The sequence below is a fragment of the Gadus chalcogrammus genome, chromosome 10, assembly GCF_026213295.1.
Source record: "Gadus chalcogrammus isolate NIFS_2021 chromosome 10, NIFS_Gcha_1.0, whole genome shotgun sequence".
In the NCBI taxonomy this organism is placed as follows: Eukaryota; Metazoa; Chordata; class Actinopteri; order Gadiformes; family Gadidae; genus Gadus; species Gadus chalcogrammus.
The window spans coordinates 13,101,062-13,116,370 of record NC_079421.1 but is presented as its reverse complement, the minus strand read 5'-3'; the positions used below and the strand labels follow the sequence as shown (position 1 = coordinate 13,116,370).

At 52.8% G+C, this 15,309-nt stretch overlaps 1 protein-coding gene across 2 annotated transcripts in view; it reads right to left on the bottom strand.

The window, feature by feature from the left end:
* Positions 1–4,807: 4,807 nt before the first annotated feature.
* The window catches only part of fgf18a (fibroblast growth factor 18a), a 10,506-nt gene continuing 4 nt past the window's right edge, over positions 4,808–15,309 (bottom strand). The window contains exons 1-7 of one of the 2 annotated variants that reach the window (XM_056600491.1): positions 14,999–15,309; positions 14,670–14,786; positions 13,557–14,455; positions 8,608–8,647; positions 7,896–8,076; positions 5,493–5,599; positions 4,808–5,129 (exon numbers count right to left, since the gene is read on the bottom strand). The exon at positions 14,999–15,309 is cut by the window's right edge and continues 4 nt beyond it. In XM_056600491.1, the coding sequence (XP_056456466.1) occupies positions 4,824–5,129; positions 5,493–5,599; positions 7,896–8,076; positions 8,608–8,647; positions 13,557–13,600 (678 nt within the window). In that variant the 5' untranslated portion in view covers positions 13,601–14,455; positions 14,670–14,786; positions 14,999–15,309 and the 3' untranslated portion in view covers positions 4,808–4,823. The remainder of the gene's footprint in view (positions 5,130–5,492; positions 5,600–7,895; positions 8,077–8,607; positions 8,648–13,556; positions 14,456–14,669; positions 14,787–14,998) is intronic. The other variant, XM_056600492.1, reaches the window with a different exon arrangement.

Sequence of the window (15,309 nt, the reverse complement as noted above, 5' to 3'; positions counted from 1 at the left end):
CGCCCTCACCCCTTCACCCAACACCCCCCCACCAACGCCTGCAGCGGCACAGCTGGACAGAGGACGGCCCCCCCGGAGCCCTGATGGGGGAGACAGTGACTCTTTACTCGGCTCTGAGAAGAAAAAAAGATGGAAGGACGAAGAGGTGGGGGGGGGGGGGGGGGTGAACTGGGTGCGGTGGTGGAGAGGATGAAGTTGAAACCTCGGAGGGGTGGTGGAGGGGGGGGGGGGGGTCATGTAGATGCATCTAGCACCCCCTGCCCCAGCCTCCTCCCCCTCTCCCTTCCCATCCCTCCCCCCCCTATCCTTCTCCCCATCTGCTTTCTCGACCTTGAGCCCCATCCATCTCCACCTACCCCCCCCCCCCTTCCCTTCTCCCCCTCCTACCTGGCTCCTTTGCCCCACCCCCCCCCCCCCCCTCCCCACTGCTGGGATGCCCACCCGCATGGAGTCGGCTGATGGGTGGGTGGGTGGTGGGGCAGGCAGGGCTCACGCACTCAAGTTTGCGCCAGAGTGTGCGTGCGTGTGTGCGTGTTTCTATATGTGGACTTTTGAAATGGCGGAAACACAAGGGGGAGGCGACACAAAGAGACAGACGTGCATGTGAGGTCGCCATGGATACAGCATCCCGGCAAGACCTCTGCTCTTTTTTTCTTTTTTTTTTTGTTCTTTTACTTTCTTACCGTTTTTTTTATTACTATTTTCTAATTTTATTTGAATCAGTTGGTTCTTAGTACAAAAAAAAAATCATACTAAGTGTAGTTCTCACCGTGTCGTTTTTTTTTTTCCTTCTCTCTTAACTGCTTCTTCTCTCCATCTGTCCCTCACTCCATTTGTGTGTGTGCCTGTGTGTGGGTGTGTGTGAGAGTGCGTGTGTGTCTATCTCTCTTTTTGTCTTTCTTTAACTCTATCTCTCGCTCTCTCTCTCTCTCTCTCTCTCTCCCACCCTCTCTCCCTTGGCCTGTAACATGGACGTGCTTGCTTTGGTCAGGAGAGAAGCCGGAACTCGAGAGCTCAAATTTAGCTGTAAACTGAGTTGTCTTGTCAGAAATTGTGTTGTATATTAAAAATGATTTTTTAAAGAAGAAAATGACCTTATTGTGAATAAAGTACTTGACAGTGGTGGAGTGTTGAGTCAACTGTAACATGAGTTTCTTATCGTTTCGTCCTTTTTTTTATAATAGTTAATCTTTTAGTTGCGTGGCAGTGACGATAAGGCCATTGCACTGTGAAATGTACACATATTTTGTGCATTTTATTCAAGTGTAAAGGTTAGACTTATAGATATCTATCGATTACATATATCCCTACCAACAGTAAGACACTTTTAATTTGCTGTTATTCGTATTGTCTACACAATGGGGTCATGGTCCCAGGAAGGTCAGCGAGCGTAATTGTATACGCGTTACACCGAAATCGTACGTCTTGTTCGTGGATGACCACCAGGGGGCGACGCAATACAATCCTAGAGCTCGCCGCATGAGGCCGTTGAAGAATGAGGCCCAGGCTGTTTGGAAGCCAATCTTTCAGTTTGAACAACCTGTTACCCTAGGGTCAACGCACATTCTCATAAACACCACGGCTGTGAAAGAAGAACATGTGTTTGACACACTAAAAGCATTATCCAACCCAAAAAAGTGCTTAGAAATGAGGAACAGTCCTGCATTTGTAGTAAAACACTGGCTAGTTGAGTTGAGCTCACCAAAGCGTAAATTCTGTTATTGTACTGTCGGGCTCCTCCAGGAGAGGGAGGGGATTATTTGGCGTGCCAGTTGGTTTTGTTCCTTTCTAGGTTTGGTTCGGGATAGTAGGCATGCTTTGAATTCTGAGAATATGTTATGCGGCATGGATGACTGCTTGCTGGAGCACTATTAGTATATGATATGTGTGTGTGTGTTGGATATGGGTGTGTGTGCTTCCTCTGGGTCTGTGGGATTTTGGCCCATAATTCCTGCAGTTCTCAGGTCACCGCTCCGTTCTCACGCACATATTTGGCATTCCTTCCCCGACATGATTACCATACACCTTCCACTCTGGGTTTGGCTCCGCTCAATATTTCCATCATTCCCGAGTGGAACTGCAACAGCGTTCCAGAACCGACCCCCCCAGCCCACCCTGTCCCCCTCCCCGTCTCACCCCTCTGACTAGCCCTCTCCCCCCCACCTACCCGGCCTCCACACACACACACACCCATCCCTTCGGTGCAGATTCCAGCTGCCTTAGAGTCTGAATCCTCCATCGGTCCAGCCCTGTTTATTTTTCTCTTAGTCAGCGTTTTGTGTCTGGAGACGTGATTGGGTCATTTGCCAGTGACATGTCCCCAATGACCCTGTCCCTCCAGGCTGGGACTGCCTAGGTGGGACCGGGAGTGAAAGGGATTAAATGGAAGCAGATGAAAGGGTCGGAGTAGGCATCTGAACCAGTGGACGGATCCTCCCGTCTGGTGTTCACGGTGAAGTCACTGATGATTATTGAGGTGTTGCCCTGAAATACAAATGTGCTGGCCCCTTTCGGCCTTCAGATAGGCAGCCAGAGCATTGTATATTTATAATACGGCCTAATATCTGGGGAGGTATGTTAACACTCTGCTGATGTCAATTTGGATGTCATGCGTTACAATAATGTGAAAAGTCTGTTTTTTTAAGGGCTTCACAAAATAAACCTTTTGCGTCCCATATATCACAGAGCCTGGGAGCCGTAAGTGTATATGGGGCAAAGGCATCCAAGAATGAAGGATTTCACTGGATGAGGAGGTGCAGCTGGGCCCTCACACACCAGTGGAAAGACTTCTTTTTTTACCTTTCTATATTTTTTTGAAATTCCTAATGCTGAAAAGTGTTGAGTTCATAGCTTGAAAGAACCATCCATGAGATTGTGTACGTGCGCGAGTGTGTTCGTGCGTGTGTACGTTCACGTGTGAGTGTCTGTGTGTGTGTGTGTGTTTGTGTGTACATGCGTGTGTGTGTGCACGTGCGTGCTTGATCAGTCGCGAGTCAGGGGTTGACCTGTAATGCGCGCCCAGAGAGAGATTATAATGATGTCAACGTGTTTGTGCAGCATGTGTGAAATCACCCATCGGCGATGCAGAGTAAAGTGTGAGGGGCTACGTAAGAGAGAGAGGGGGGGGGGGGTATATGCTTCTAGAAGGTTCACTGAGCTCTCAAGAAAGTTGCAGCACACGGAGCTGAAATAAATAAATGAAATAATTTTATCATAACAACAATTATAGGCATAACCATCATAGTAAGTTTGCTTATTTAGGGTTTTTTGTCTTCTTTATAATATAAATATATATATATATTTATACATATATATATATTTATATGTCACTTTTAATAAATTGTTCCCTTTAATATCTCCTTGCTCCTCTCCCTTGACTGCGCGGTGAGTGCAGGAGACTTGTGTTGGCGTGTTCCTCTCAATGTCCTGGTAGCAGCGTTCTGTCTCCACAGTGTCACACGGGAACACCGTCCTCAGGGGCGTTGCCATAGCGATGCTTAAAAAAAGAAGGCACCCCCCCCCACCAGCCCCGACCCCTCCGTTCCTGCCCCCCCCCCCCTGGGCCGTGACGTCAGAGGCGTATTGCCCGAGGGGGGCGCCAGGGTGTGAAGAGGAAAGTCATTTTGCAAGGTCTCCTGTCGTCTTTGGTATGCCTTTAGCTTTTGGTCCGCTGTGATTGGGTGTTATTTTTTGGTTCTTATCTTTTGGTGCAGCTTGGTTTTTATACATTCCAGTTCTGTAGAGCTTCAGTTCCTTTGGTGAGTTGTCAAGGGTGGTAGTTTTTATAAACAGGATCTGTGTAGTCCTTTGGTCCCTCATCATCCAGCTTCACTATTGGTTTATTTTTCTCTGGTGCCTTTCAACACAGACACACGTGTGCAAACACACATATACATAGACACACACACACACACACACACACACACACACACACACACACACACACACACACACACACACACCGACACACACACACACACACACACACACACACACACACACACACACACATCCACCCTCTATTACATACCATCATTTATTCAGTAAACTATACACTCGACCGCGTGTTCGTCCTCATTCACCGGCCGTCCATCATAATGTCATAATGTCTGTCCTTTCGCCCTCCTCACGAGTCTCTCAGAGTCGGGCCAGTCGGCCAATGAGACAGAGGGAAAGTATGTCACATGTCAGCATTCCAGGAGTGTTCCATTTGATCCGTCCCGCACATTCTACCCCGCCGTCCATCCCTCCACCCCTTTCCTGTCTCTTCGCTTTGTTTTCCTTTCGACATTCAGAGTTCCCTTTGTTCAGAGACGAGGCACCCACTCCCTACTTTTTAACCCCATTCTCCCCACGCTCCAGCCTGGCTGATCCACCCTGGACTAGTGTTCAGGTCTCTGGTCCGGGACGTGAGCCATACGTCTCTGTGTTCGCCCACATAGGGGCCGATAGAGTCCCCAGCCAAGGAGTCTGACGGGGCCCTCGAGGGAGTCAAGCCAGGCCCCTGTTCGTTATACTAGCGATGGAACCGGCCCCCCATAGTAGCGATCGAGGTCCTTCTCACAGAAATCGGCATCTTGAAGAGTTATTACCATATACAGGGACGACAAAGAAAAACGTACGTCCCTTAAGTCATGTGACACGATCCTGCAAGATGTGGGAGGGGAGATTGGGGGTGGGGGGGGGGGGGGGGGAGTGGCAAACATGAGCGATCCCAAAGGAAGGGAGATGTTCAGCAGGGCGCAACCAATCAGGCTTCAGGTCAGGGGCTCTGGGCTTACAAACGGGAGGTGTTAGCCTGTGTTAGCGTTAGCAGCCGCTAGCTAGCGTGGGCCCCCCGTGGCGGTGGCGGCGGCGGCGGCGGCGGCGGCGGCCCGCACCCTCTTGCTCCGCTTGCTGATGGTGGTGAAGCGGAAGGGCGTGGTCAGGTCGGGCTGCTCGCCGGGCGGGAAGCGCTTCATGAAGTGGACGTCCTGCTGGTTGGGCAGCGTGTTGGGCCCGCGGCGGGGCCGGCCGCGCTTGGTGAAGCCCACGTACCAGTCGCTGTAGCGCGCCGACATCAGCGCCGTGTAGTGGTTCTCCAGCACCTTCTCCACGAACACGCAGTCGGCGCTGCGGTTGCTGGCCTGCTGAGAGAGCGGATAGACGCACACACACAGACGCACACACACGCAAACAGAGAGAGACACACACACACACACACACACACACACACACACACACACACACACACACACACACACACACACACACACACACACACAGAGACAAGCACACACACAGACATGCACACAGACACACACACACAGACACACACACACACACACGCACACACACACACACACACACACAGACACACAGGCGTACACGGAAAGGCAAACAAAAAAGCAAACGTACAGGTCAGAATCCCATGCGGCCAAACTGTTCATTAGTGGTTTTAATGAACGTAATTTCTGTTTTTGATTTAAGTGTAAAAACAGAAGAGGCCTCACCTTTCCCACCAGCTTGCCCCGGCGGTTCATGCACAGGTAGAAGTTGGTCTCCTTGCCTCGGATTCTCACCTGGCTGCCAAAGGTGTCTGCTTCCACTACGAGCTGGGCTTGTGAAGGGACAGACAGAGGTGCAGACAGACGTTAGAGACTGCTGGGCGTGAAAAGACGCTCCCCAGACTGCACCCGCCGCCGCAGCACACGAAAGTGGGATCCCAGCCTGAGAGCTTGCACAACTTTTCCTTTAGACTTCTCTTCAAGGCACGCGGGAATGATAGCTTTTAACCGTTTTTTATCGTGCGCTCTTATATAGTATCATAAATCCTGAGCGTTCGCGTAATCGAACCCTGGCAATAGCAATGGACCGTGCACGGACTGCCGGCGGGCTCACGCCCATATGTTACATTGATCGCATAAAAGGAGGATAAAACAAGCGTCGGACGCGCCAGGCGGGCCATCAAACAGCATGAAATCTGAGTTCAATCTTGTGAACTGACAGCTATGCACACCGTAGCACAGCTTCAAAAAATCTCTATTAACCGTGTTGATAAATCACACACAGATGTAAATGTCTCACTTCGGACAGATGGTCAAGAGATAAGCCTGGACACACACGTGCACACGCACACGCGCACACACACAGTGTTGACCACAGAATGGGCCTCATCGGGCAGATAAGAACCAAGGTTAGTGGACGCATGGTGGTCTTAAGCCAAGAGAGGCCAGATAAAAATCTAAAAGGGCACCTGGAAGACACTTAGCGCCGTGCTATCTGTGCACATGTGTGTTTGTAAGCACACGTGCACGGATTGAGTCAATGTGTGTGTGTGTGTGTGTGTGTGTGTGTGTGTGTGTGTGTGTGTGTGTGTGTGTGTGTGTGTGTGTGTGTGTGTGTGTGTGTGTGTGTGTGTGTGTGTGTGTGTGTGTGTGCCTGTTTGCGTGTCTCCAGGCATGTTCATCCTTTACTCACCGCAGATCTTTAGGCAGCAGCAGTTGCTCTTTTTAAAAATAAATCCTAAAAATGGTTCCTACGTGACCTTAGTCAACAAAGGGGTCAGGATAAATCAATACGCTCCCTATCTCACTCCCTCCTTTCCCTCCCTCTGTCCCTCCCTCCCTCCCTAAACATCCTTCCTGCCCTTCTACCTCACATATGTGATTATGTCTCAGAACGCCCTCCCCACGCCCCCGTCCATTTGGCTGTTGGCCCTGATTGTGGTGTCCTGCTCTAAGTGTTCTGCTCAGCTTTTCTTCTGCCAACTGATTCCTCCGTCGCTTCGGGAATGGTTAAGCAATCATTACAGACGGAGAGGGGGAGAAGGGTAATGTGGTGGTGGTGGTGGTGGTGGTGGTGTTACTCTGCATATGTGTGTGTTTGGAGCGGGGACGGGGACGAGGGGGAGGAGGAGGAGGTTTGCGGTTCTTTCAGTCCTGGGGGAGACAACAGACAGCATGTGGAATCAATGGAGAGATCGATGGAGGAGATGAGTTGCAAACACTTGTCCCGATGCGCAACCTCCCAGGCCTCTCTCTTTTATTAACTCATTGTTTGTTCCTTTCTTTTAGAGCCGATTTTTCTCTCTCTCTCTTGCTTTCTCTCTCTCTCTCTCTCTCTCTCTCTCTCTCTCTCTCTCTCTCTCTCTCTCTCTCTCTCTCTCTCTCTCTCTCTCTTTCTGTCTCTCGCTCTCTCTCGGTTTCACTTTATGTCTCTCGCTCTCGGTTTCCATCACTGCCCTCTTGCTCGCCCTCCCCTCTCCCCTCGCGAATCATTGAGTGAATCAGCAGCCAGTCGATGAGGTCTTTGTACTTCCAAGACAGGCTCCACTGCCCCTCTGTCAATGCCTGGAGAGATGTGTGCATGTGTGTCTCTGTGTGTGTGTGTGTGTGTGTGTGTGTGTGTGTGTGTGTGTGTGTGTGTGTGTGTGTGTGTGTGTGTGTGTGTGTGTGTGTGTGTGTGTGTGTGTGTGTGTGTGTGTGTGTGTGTGTGTGTGTGTTCTTGTGTGCGTCATCTGCACCTGCTAGAATTCTGTTATTCTTTTCATGCAATCGCACTCTATAACGTCAGATTGTACGGGTTACCGCAACGATTGTGCGTGCGCGTGTGCATGTGTGTGTGGGACACATGTCCACCGGCGTGTACCACATGCATGCGGTAGGTTGGTCCATTGTCGTACGGGTCTGAGCGATTGAAAGCGCATGAAGGCGCTTCATTCCCCCCCCCCCCCCCCCCTCCGTCCAAACTAACACAGCTGGGCGGACTGGGGTCCGTCTCGTATACGTTCCATGAGGCTATTTTTCCCCTGGGCCCCTGGCCACGCCCCTCGGCCCTGGGTCCTGGCCACGCCCCTCGGCCCTGGGGCCCTGGCCCCGCCCCCTCGGCCCCGCCCGTGTATCTATCTGTCTTACCATATTTGTCTCCGTCCTCGCCGCGGGCGCTGATGCGGCGCCCCAGCACCTGGACGTGCTTGCCGCTGGTGCGGCTGTACAGCTGGTACACGCGGTGGTGGCGGCGGCTCATGGTGTCTCGCACCTGCGTCTGGTTCTCCACGTGCACGCTGAAGTTCACCCCATCCACGGCCAGCACCTGCTGCGGGGGGGGGGGCGCACGCGCGCACACACACACAGACACACAGACACGCACACAGACAGACACACAGACATAGACACACACACAAACACACACACATGCACAAACATACACACAGACGCATACACACAGACAAACACCGATGTCAGAATACGGGATTTCTACTCATGAGTGATATATCACGACGATTGATCAAATGGATTCCGATAGTTATTTTTAAACTTGGGACAACTAAGTTCGTTTTAAACTAGGGCTGTAATGTTCTTTGTTGGAACCCAATTTAGTTCTTAGCGGTGTTTGCTTTGATTGTTTCAACAGCGTCTGCTAAATGACTCAAAGTCAGTCAATAGGCCGGGCGGCGCGTGTGGAGACCTGGAAACCCCCCTGACTCATGGGTGAATGAACGGGCATGAGGGCCACCCAACGCAGTGTCAGTGTGGTGCGCGGCCTCTGCGTCCGACGATGTATCACTACTCCAGATGCACTCTCATGGTGTACTCTGCTGCCTCACAGTGTATGGGAGACACTTACCTGTAATGGATTGCACATCACCAGCAACATCTGGATACATCTGGGGAGAGTCAAAGCCAAAGGGAAAGAATGTTAATGTCAGAATAATTCCACCTTCACTTTTTCAGGCCTCTCCATCCATCTCTCTTTGTTTCCCCTCCTATCAGCACCTTGGAGGTTACCTTGACACTAGACAGGCTGTGGTGCTTGCCCACCAGTCATTTGGCATCGCGGCGAGCAAGATGTTTCACACTGAGGACAGACAGACAGATGGACAGATGGACAACACCCGTAGCCGTGTAAACAGTCACGCCATTCCCTAAAAAGAGAAGCAGTGCTCATTCCTCCCAGACCCACTCCCTGACCCCGCCGTGACTCTCGCCACACCAGGATCTGGCCGCCAACTGAACCGCGCGCTCGCCGGGGCTGGCCGGGCCAACATGCCGAGACGACTAGAACATGTTTGGGTCGGACATCTGAGCAGGCCGGGCTCGTCTGGCCCGGTCCGGCTATGTAGACAGCTGGACTACTGGGCCGCAGGTGCGGGGTTCTTCCTCCTTCTGCGGCCCCCTAAAACAGAGGTGAGAGGGTCCCGCGTGGATGGGTCATCCCAAACGAGACGTGCGAAAGCGTTGGCAGCTGCCCGGGCGGCCATTCTTCAGCGTCTGGCCGTTTGAAAAGGCTTTATGGTCAGGAGCGGTGGCTCCGGTTGAGATGGTATCAGGAATCCCTGCGAGTTTATTTCCAAGCGCGCTCCCCCCCCCCCCCCCCCGGCCTTGACCTTGAATGTATTGAATGTTATTTACGTGTTGAGCCGGGGAGTCGGCGCAGCGTCTCACATCTGTTTGGACAGTCCTTGAACCCTCTTGAATACATAAAGTGTCTCATAAATAATAGCCAACCCAATGCATTTTCTATGAATTATGTCTCTGTTTATATACACTTCACTCTCTTTCTCCCTATCTCTCTTATTTTATCTTAAAGGCCCTCACGGCAATATATTTCAATCATCTCTCTACCTCTTTACCTCTCTCTCTCTTTACCTCTCTCTCTCTCTCTCTCTCTCTCTCTCTCTCTCTCTCTCTCTCTCTCTCTCTCTCTCTCTCTCTCTCTCTCTCTCTCTCTCTCTCTCTCTCTCTCTCTCTCTCTCTATCACCTTCCCTCCCTCCACTCTACCTTGTTCCTATCGCTCTCTGCCTCCCATCTGCCTTTATGTTTGGGGTTAGTGGGACGACTCCTCCACACTGTCAATGGCAAAACACACACACACACACATACACACAGATGTGCAGATGTGTGCAGTGTGTGTGTGTACAGAAAGAAGCAGGCAGCTGACAGCTGGGCCAAAGCAAAGACATATGCAGTGTTGAGAGAGAAGGAGATAGCGGGGAGAGGGAGATGGGGAGAGAGAGAGAGAGAGAGAGAGAAGAAGAGAGAGAAGGAGAGAGAGGTACAGAGAGGGGTGGATGAGAGGATGAGTGGAGGGTGCGCGGGGAGAGACAGGTACACAGAAAAATGCAGAGAGACGTAAACAGGCATTACACGCTTGCGGCCAGATTGATAGTGGGAGTGATCTGGAAAGGAAACCTCTGGAGGGATGGAGCGAGACAGATGTATCAGTGTGTGTGTGTGTGTGTGTGCGTGGGTTTATCGGCGGCAGATGTGTGCACTGAGAGCCAGAATGCAAGGTGGTACACAGTGCGATACGAAGGCAGCCAGCGGAGTGAAGTCTGGCGTGGGGGAAAGTGGAACAAAGAGAGAAACAGTGGGAGGGAGAACAGGGAAGATGGTCACCATTCACGCACATCCTCACACACACACACACACACACACACAGACCGACACACATCACACACAGGAGGATAAAACACACATACAGGAGGACACACACAGACACAGACACACACACAAACACAAACACAAAAACACAGACACACACACACACACACACACACAGATACACACAAACACAAAAACACAGACACACACACACACACACACACACACACACACACACACACACACACACACACACACACACACACACACACACACACACACACACACACACACACACACACACACACACACACACACACACACAAGCACACAGTAGGACACACACATCGCTGCTGATCTGTACGTCAGGGTTCACAGGTTTCTCTTTATTCTCTCTCTCTCTCTCTCTCTCTCTCTCTCTCTCTCTCTCTCTCTCTCTCTCCCATGCTCCCGGCTCCCTCCCCCTAGCTGCTGGTGTGTGTGTGCGCGTGGGGCCCCTGGGTGTTTCCTAATAGGTGCGGACACCCAGGGCAACGCAGCGATGTGTTGTTGGCCCAGGGAGGCGTGCTGCAGGAGGCGCGGCGGAGGAGGTGGTGCTGAGCGGAGGAGGAGGTGGTGCTGAGCAGAGGAGGAGGTGGTGCTGAGCGGAGGAGGAGGTGGTGCTGAGCGGAGGGCCCTGGGCTCCGCGGGGCCGGAGCGTGAGCGCTCTCAGCTGTTAAAACACTAGCGGGCTGCAGGGAAACGCCGCGGAGGTAAGAGCCTCCGTCACCTCCTCCTCCTCCTCCTCCTCCTCCTCCTCCAATCTGGATTCTCCCACTCCCTCCAAAAACCACAGACAGATCCTCAGCTGTATGCCAGCCACAGCGAGGGAGAGGGGGGAGAGAGGGAGAGGGGGGAGAGAGGGGGACAGAGGAAGTCTGGGGGAGAATTTGAACCAGAGAGTCGACGAGGAGGAGAGAGAGAGAGGATGGTGGGGCTGGAGGCGGGGGCAGAGAGAGAGAGAGAGGGGGGGGGTCGGGGTTTGGGGGGAGGATGAGAAAGCCAGAAAACGAGAGAATAAGAGAGTGTCGACTAGAGTCGGTTAAAAGAGACAAGAGGGAGCAGTGCGGGGAAGCCCAGAGCGCCTTGGCCGGGGGCCAAGCCAAGCACGGCTCTGACATCATAAAGCTGCGTCCCAGCAGGTCCAGCACGCAGAGGCCGCCACCGAGGCGAGGGCTGTAGCCTCCACCTTCGGGGGCACCACCGTCAGACACCGAGACGCACGCGCACACACACCCCCCTAGGGCCGGGCGTGACCCGACAGGGCGAGGGGTTTTAACGGTGCGCGGCGGCGGTCGCCGTGGTCAGCCAACACCAGAGCTATTGGACCCCGACGCACTCTGCACCGGTTTCCAATGTACAGAAGCGGCGGCGGCGGCGGCTCGGGGAAGAGGTGCGGTCAGGCTACCGGGCACGCCAGCTCAGTGCAGCACAGCTCAGCACAGCGCTGTGGTCGTAGGGGTAAAGTAATGGGCCCCGAGCTGCTCCAGCCACGGCTGTAAGTGGTGGGACTCGACATGCCACTGTGGCTTCCAGAGAGAAACACTTCCTTCTAATGTGGTGGGGTGAGGGAGAGAGGGAGGGAGGGAGGGAGAGAGAGAGAGAGAGAGGCAGACGGAGTCGTAACAGGTTCCCATGTGGAGAAACCAGGCGGTTGGCAGTGGGTGTCGTTGGCTTAAAAGTGCACGCTTGAGTTTGTAAAACAGCATGTTTGCGAGCAGAAACCAAAGTCTCCGTGGAGCGAAATGGCTGTGGTCGTGACGAGAGGCTCGGAGGAAATGAATGTGGAGGGCTGATTGGCTCTTTGAGACCTCAGTAGACTCAACAGTCAGTCCCTCCACAGATACTGCCAGGCCCGCCGTCAGGACTCTATCACTCATTAATCACTCATTAATCACTCATTAATCACTCATTAATCACTCCTCCATCACTCCTCCATCACTCCTCCATCACTCCTCTATCACTCCTCCATCACTCCTATATCACTCCTCCATCCCTCCTCTATCAGTCCTTCATCACTCCTCCATCACTCCTGCATGACTCCTCCATCTCTCATCAATCACTACTCCGCTACTCCTGTACTCCTCCATCACTCCTACATCACCCCTGCATCGTTCCTTGACTTATCCTCCATCACTCCTCCATCACTCCTCCATCACTCCTTGACTGCTCCTCCATCACTCATCAATTATTCAATCTTTTTAAATAAAATTGTCTTTTGATCTCAGCTTGTGTGTAGAAGAAAAAAGGCTGTTGACCAGATATATGTCTGTGGTTAGTGGTTGATGTTGATCTAGGTAGGTAGGCGGGTCGTAGCTGAGTTCATTGAGGTAGGTTGGTAGTTCATATCGATAGGCAGGTAGGTGGATGACATGGTTGGATATATAGTGTATATATACATAGATAGTATAGTGGATCTCAATGGGTATTAACGTATGTGGTAGCTATGCACATGTGAGAGACAGTGATGGGGTAGAGGCCCAGAAGACCGGACACACTTGCACGTTGGGTCAGGAATGTATGTAGAGAGGACTGCCATCTGGGAGAGGTGCAGCCGACACAAAGTAAGAAAAATAAATCTCTTAACAGGACACACCTCAAACAGGCTGGATCCCTGCTCGGGTCTGCTCTTGGCACCACCATTTTCCCTTCCCTGATAAAGCCAGCGTTATTTGACTCACCTTCCGAAATATTTCTCCAGGGGAAAAATTTCTCTACGGGAAAATGCTCTCCTTTAAGACCGTCTGGCCAGGCAAGCGGAGCAGAGAGTGCATAAGGTGGGGGTGATGGAGATGTTTATGGCAGCGTCCATGAGCTACACGGCCTGACGCTGAACCACTGACCCTAGACCGACAGCCAATCAAAACAGGGTCGTCCGTGGTATGTTTCCTATGGGGACTGATGAGGAGTAGTAGTGATGTAATGCAGTTAGGCACCACAGCCTCCCCCAGCCCCCCTCCTTAGTATAGCCCTCCCCCCCCCCCCCCCTCCCACACACACACACACACACACACACACACACACACACACACACACACACACACACACACACCTGACACCCAACCATCACCCCAAAGAACGAAAGGTAAAGAGAGAAGTTAAGATACAATTTCCTATAAAAAAGTGAAATGGATTGTGTGAGAGTGACTTACAAGACAGCCAGCATGGGGAGCAGGGACCACATCGCTTCCCCCATCCACTAAGGACCTCGGCCCGGAGTCAGTCTCCGCGGCGCTCCGTCCGAGCCAGCCCGGCGCACCGGAGGGTTCCCGTGCGTGTAGTGAATCCGCTGGACGGTGTGCAGAGTCAATGAGTCAACGGCTTCCGCTGTTGGCATCGGCGGTGCCTCGGCGTCCCCAGGCGGAGCGGTCGAACGGCGGACGGCGAGGGGCGAGGTGTCAGGCGGGGTGAATGTCACTGTGACCGCAGGGCAACCTCTCACAGCTGTCCGGCCCGCGAGAAAAAAGAAGGGGCGGGGCCCAGGGGGAAAAGGTTAGGGCATCGGTTCGGCTGCTGCATGCGCGCCGCCGGCGAAACGATGAACAGGTGAAAGCGCGACCACGAGCGACACTGACAGACCGACAACTTCACTTGTTGGCCCCCACCTCTCTTGCGTTCTCTCAGTTCGGTCCCCTGGTGTAAAGTTTAGAATATTCCAAGTCAGGATGTGTTCCGTTTCAATAAAACAAAACGTAGCCGGATCGTCTCCGTGAGTGCGATGTTACTTGCAGCGCAACAAGAGGGTGCGTTGGCGTGTGTTAATAGTCCGATCTGGTGTGGAGAGGGTCGCACAGCGGGGTTCTAGTGCCCACCGCGAGGCGGGGTCGCGATCTGCTGTTGCACTGGCAGCCGGAAGGATCGGTGACCTGGAGACGGGGGGTCGGCGCGCGCCGCGTGCTGCAGGGTATTAGCCTCGGTCATGGCTACGACCCCTTCAGCTGGCGGTGGTCGGTGATCGGTGGAGGAGGTGTTGGTGGGCAGGAAGAGACCGATAAATGTCCGACAGAGAGGGTGGTGATAGTGATGATGGCGGTGTGAGCGCCAGGTCCAGCTTAGATGGGTAGAAGAAAAAGAAGAAGAGAGACTTAAATGAGAACCGCTGAGGAGTCGGTGTGGTTTAGGGGGAGATGGAGAGAGGGAGGGAGGGAGGGAGTAACGAGGGAGGGGTAGCAGGAGAGGAACAGCTGTGGGCTGTGTAGCAGGAGGCAGCCACCCGCGACAGAGCGCACGAGGGAAAAAAACAAGATGACAGTCTCTCTTTGCACCTGATTTCCCGCACTCCTCCTAACCGCGGGTCGGCCGGCTGCAGCGGGGCTCCGCGCGCCCCCGGGTCACAATACCAGGCGAACCACCGCGCGATGACATCACCTCCCAAAACCTTCCTAGGTGGTGGGGGGAGGAGAGAAAATTGCAATCCGAGATTTTTATTTGTTTTCTAGCTTTTTTAAAGTTGAAGAATCACCCGAGAAAACTCCCCAGCTCCTCAGTTCTGGGAGGGTGGGTGGGACGGGAGGGGCGACGCGGTGCACGGGACTATAGGAGGCTATACTTCCACACAATCAAAAGTTGGAGCCTTCCCATCCGGCGTGTTTACCTAATCACAGTGACAGATCGGCCCGGGACCTGCAGTCAGTCGCTCCTTGTGTTCAACAGCGGGCTGCTCGAGCAACACTCAGTCCAAATGAAAGCACGCAGCCCACAATGGAGCCGTTTGGATCAGATTGCTGCTGTAAAGTAGATCTTCACTTTGCAAAAAAAATTAAATTGCAAGGTTAGCTTCCGTCTGGACAAAGCTGCTTGAGGAGTTTGGGAGCTGCGCTCGAGACGCGCTTCGGCTCAAACCTAAAAGCTCTAAAGAAAAAAACAGAACAAGTCTTTAACAGACGCGGATCAATCCTTCCTCCT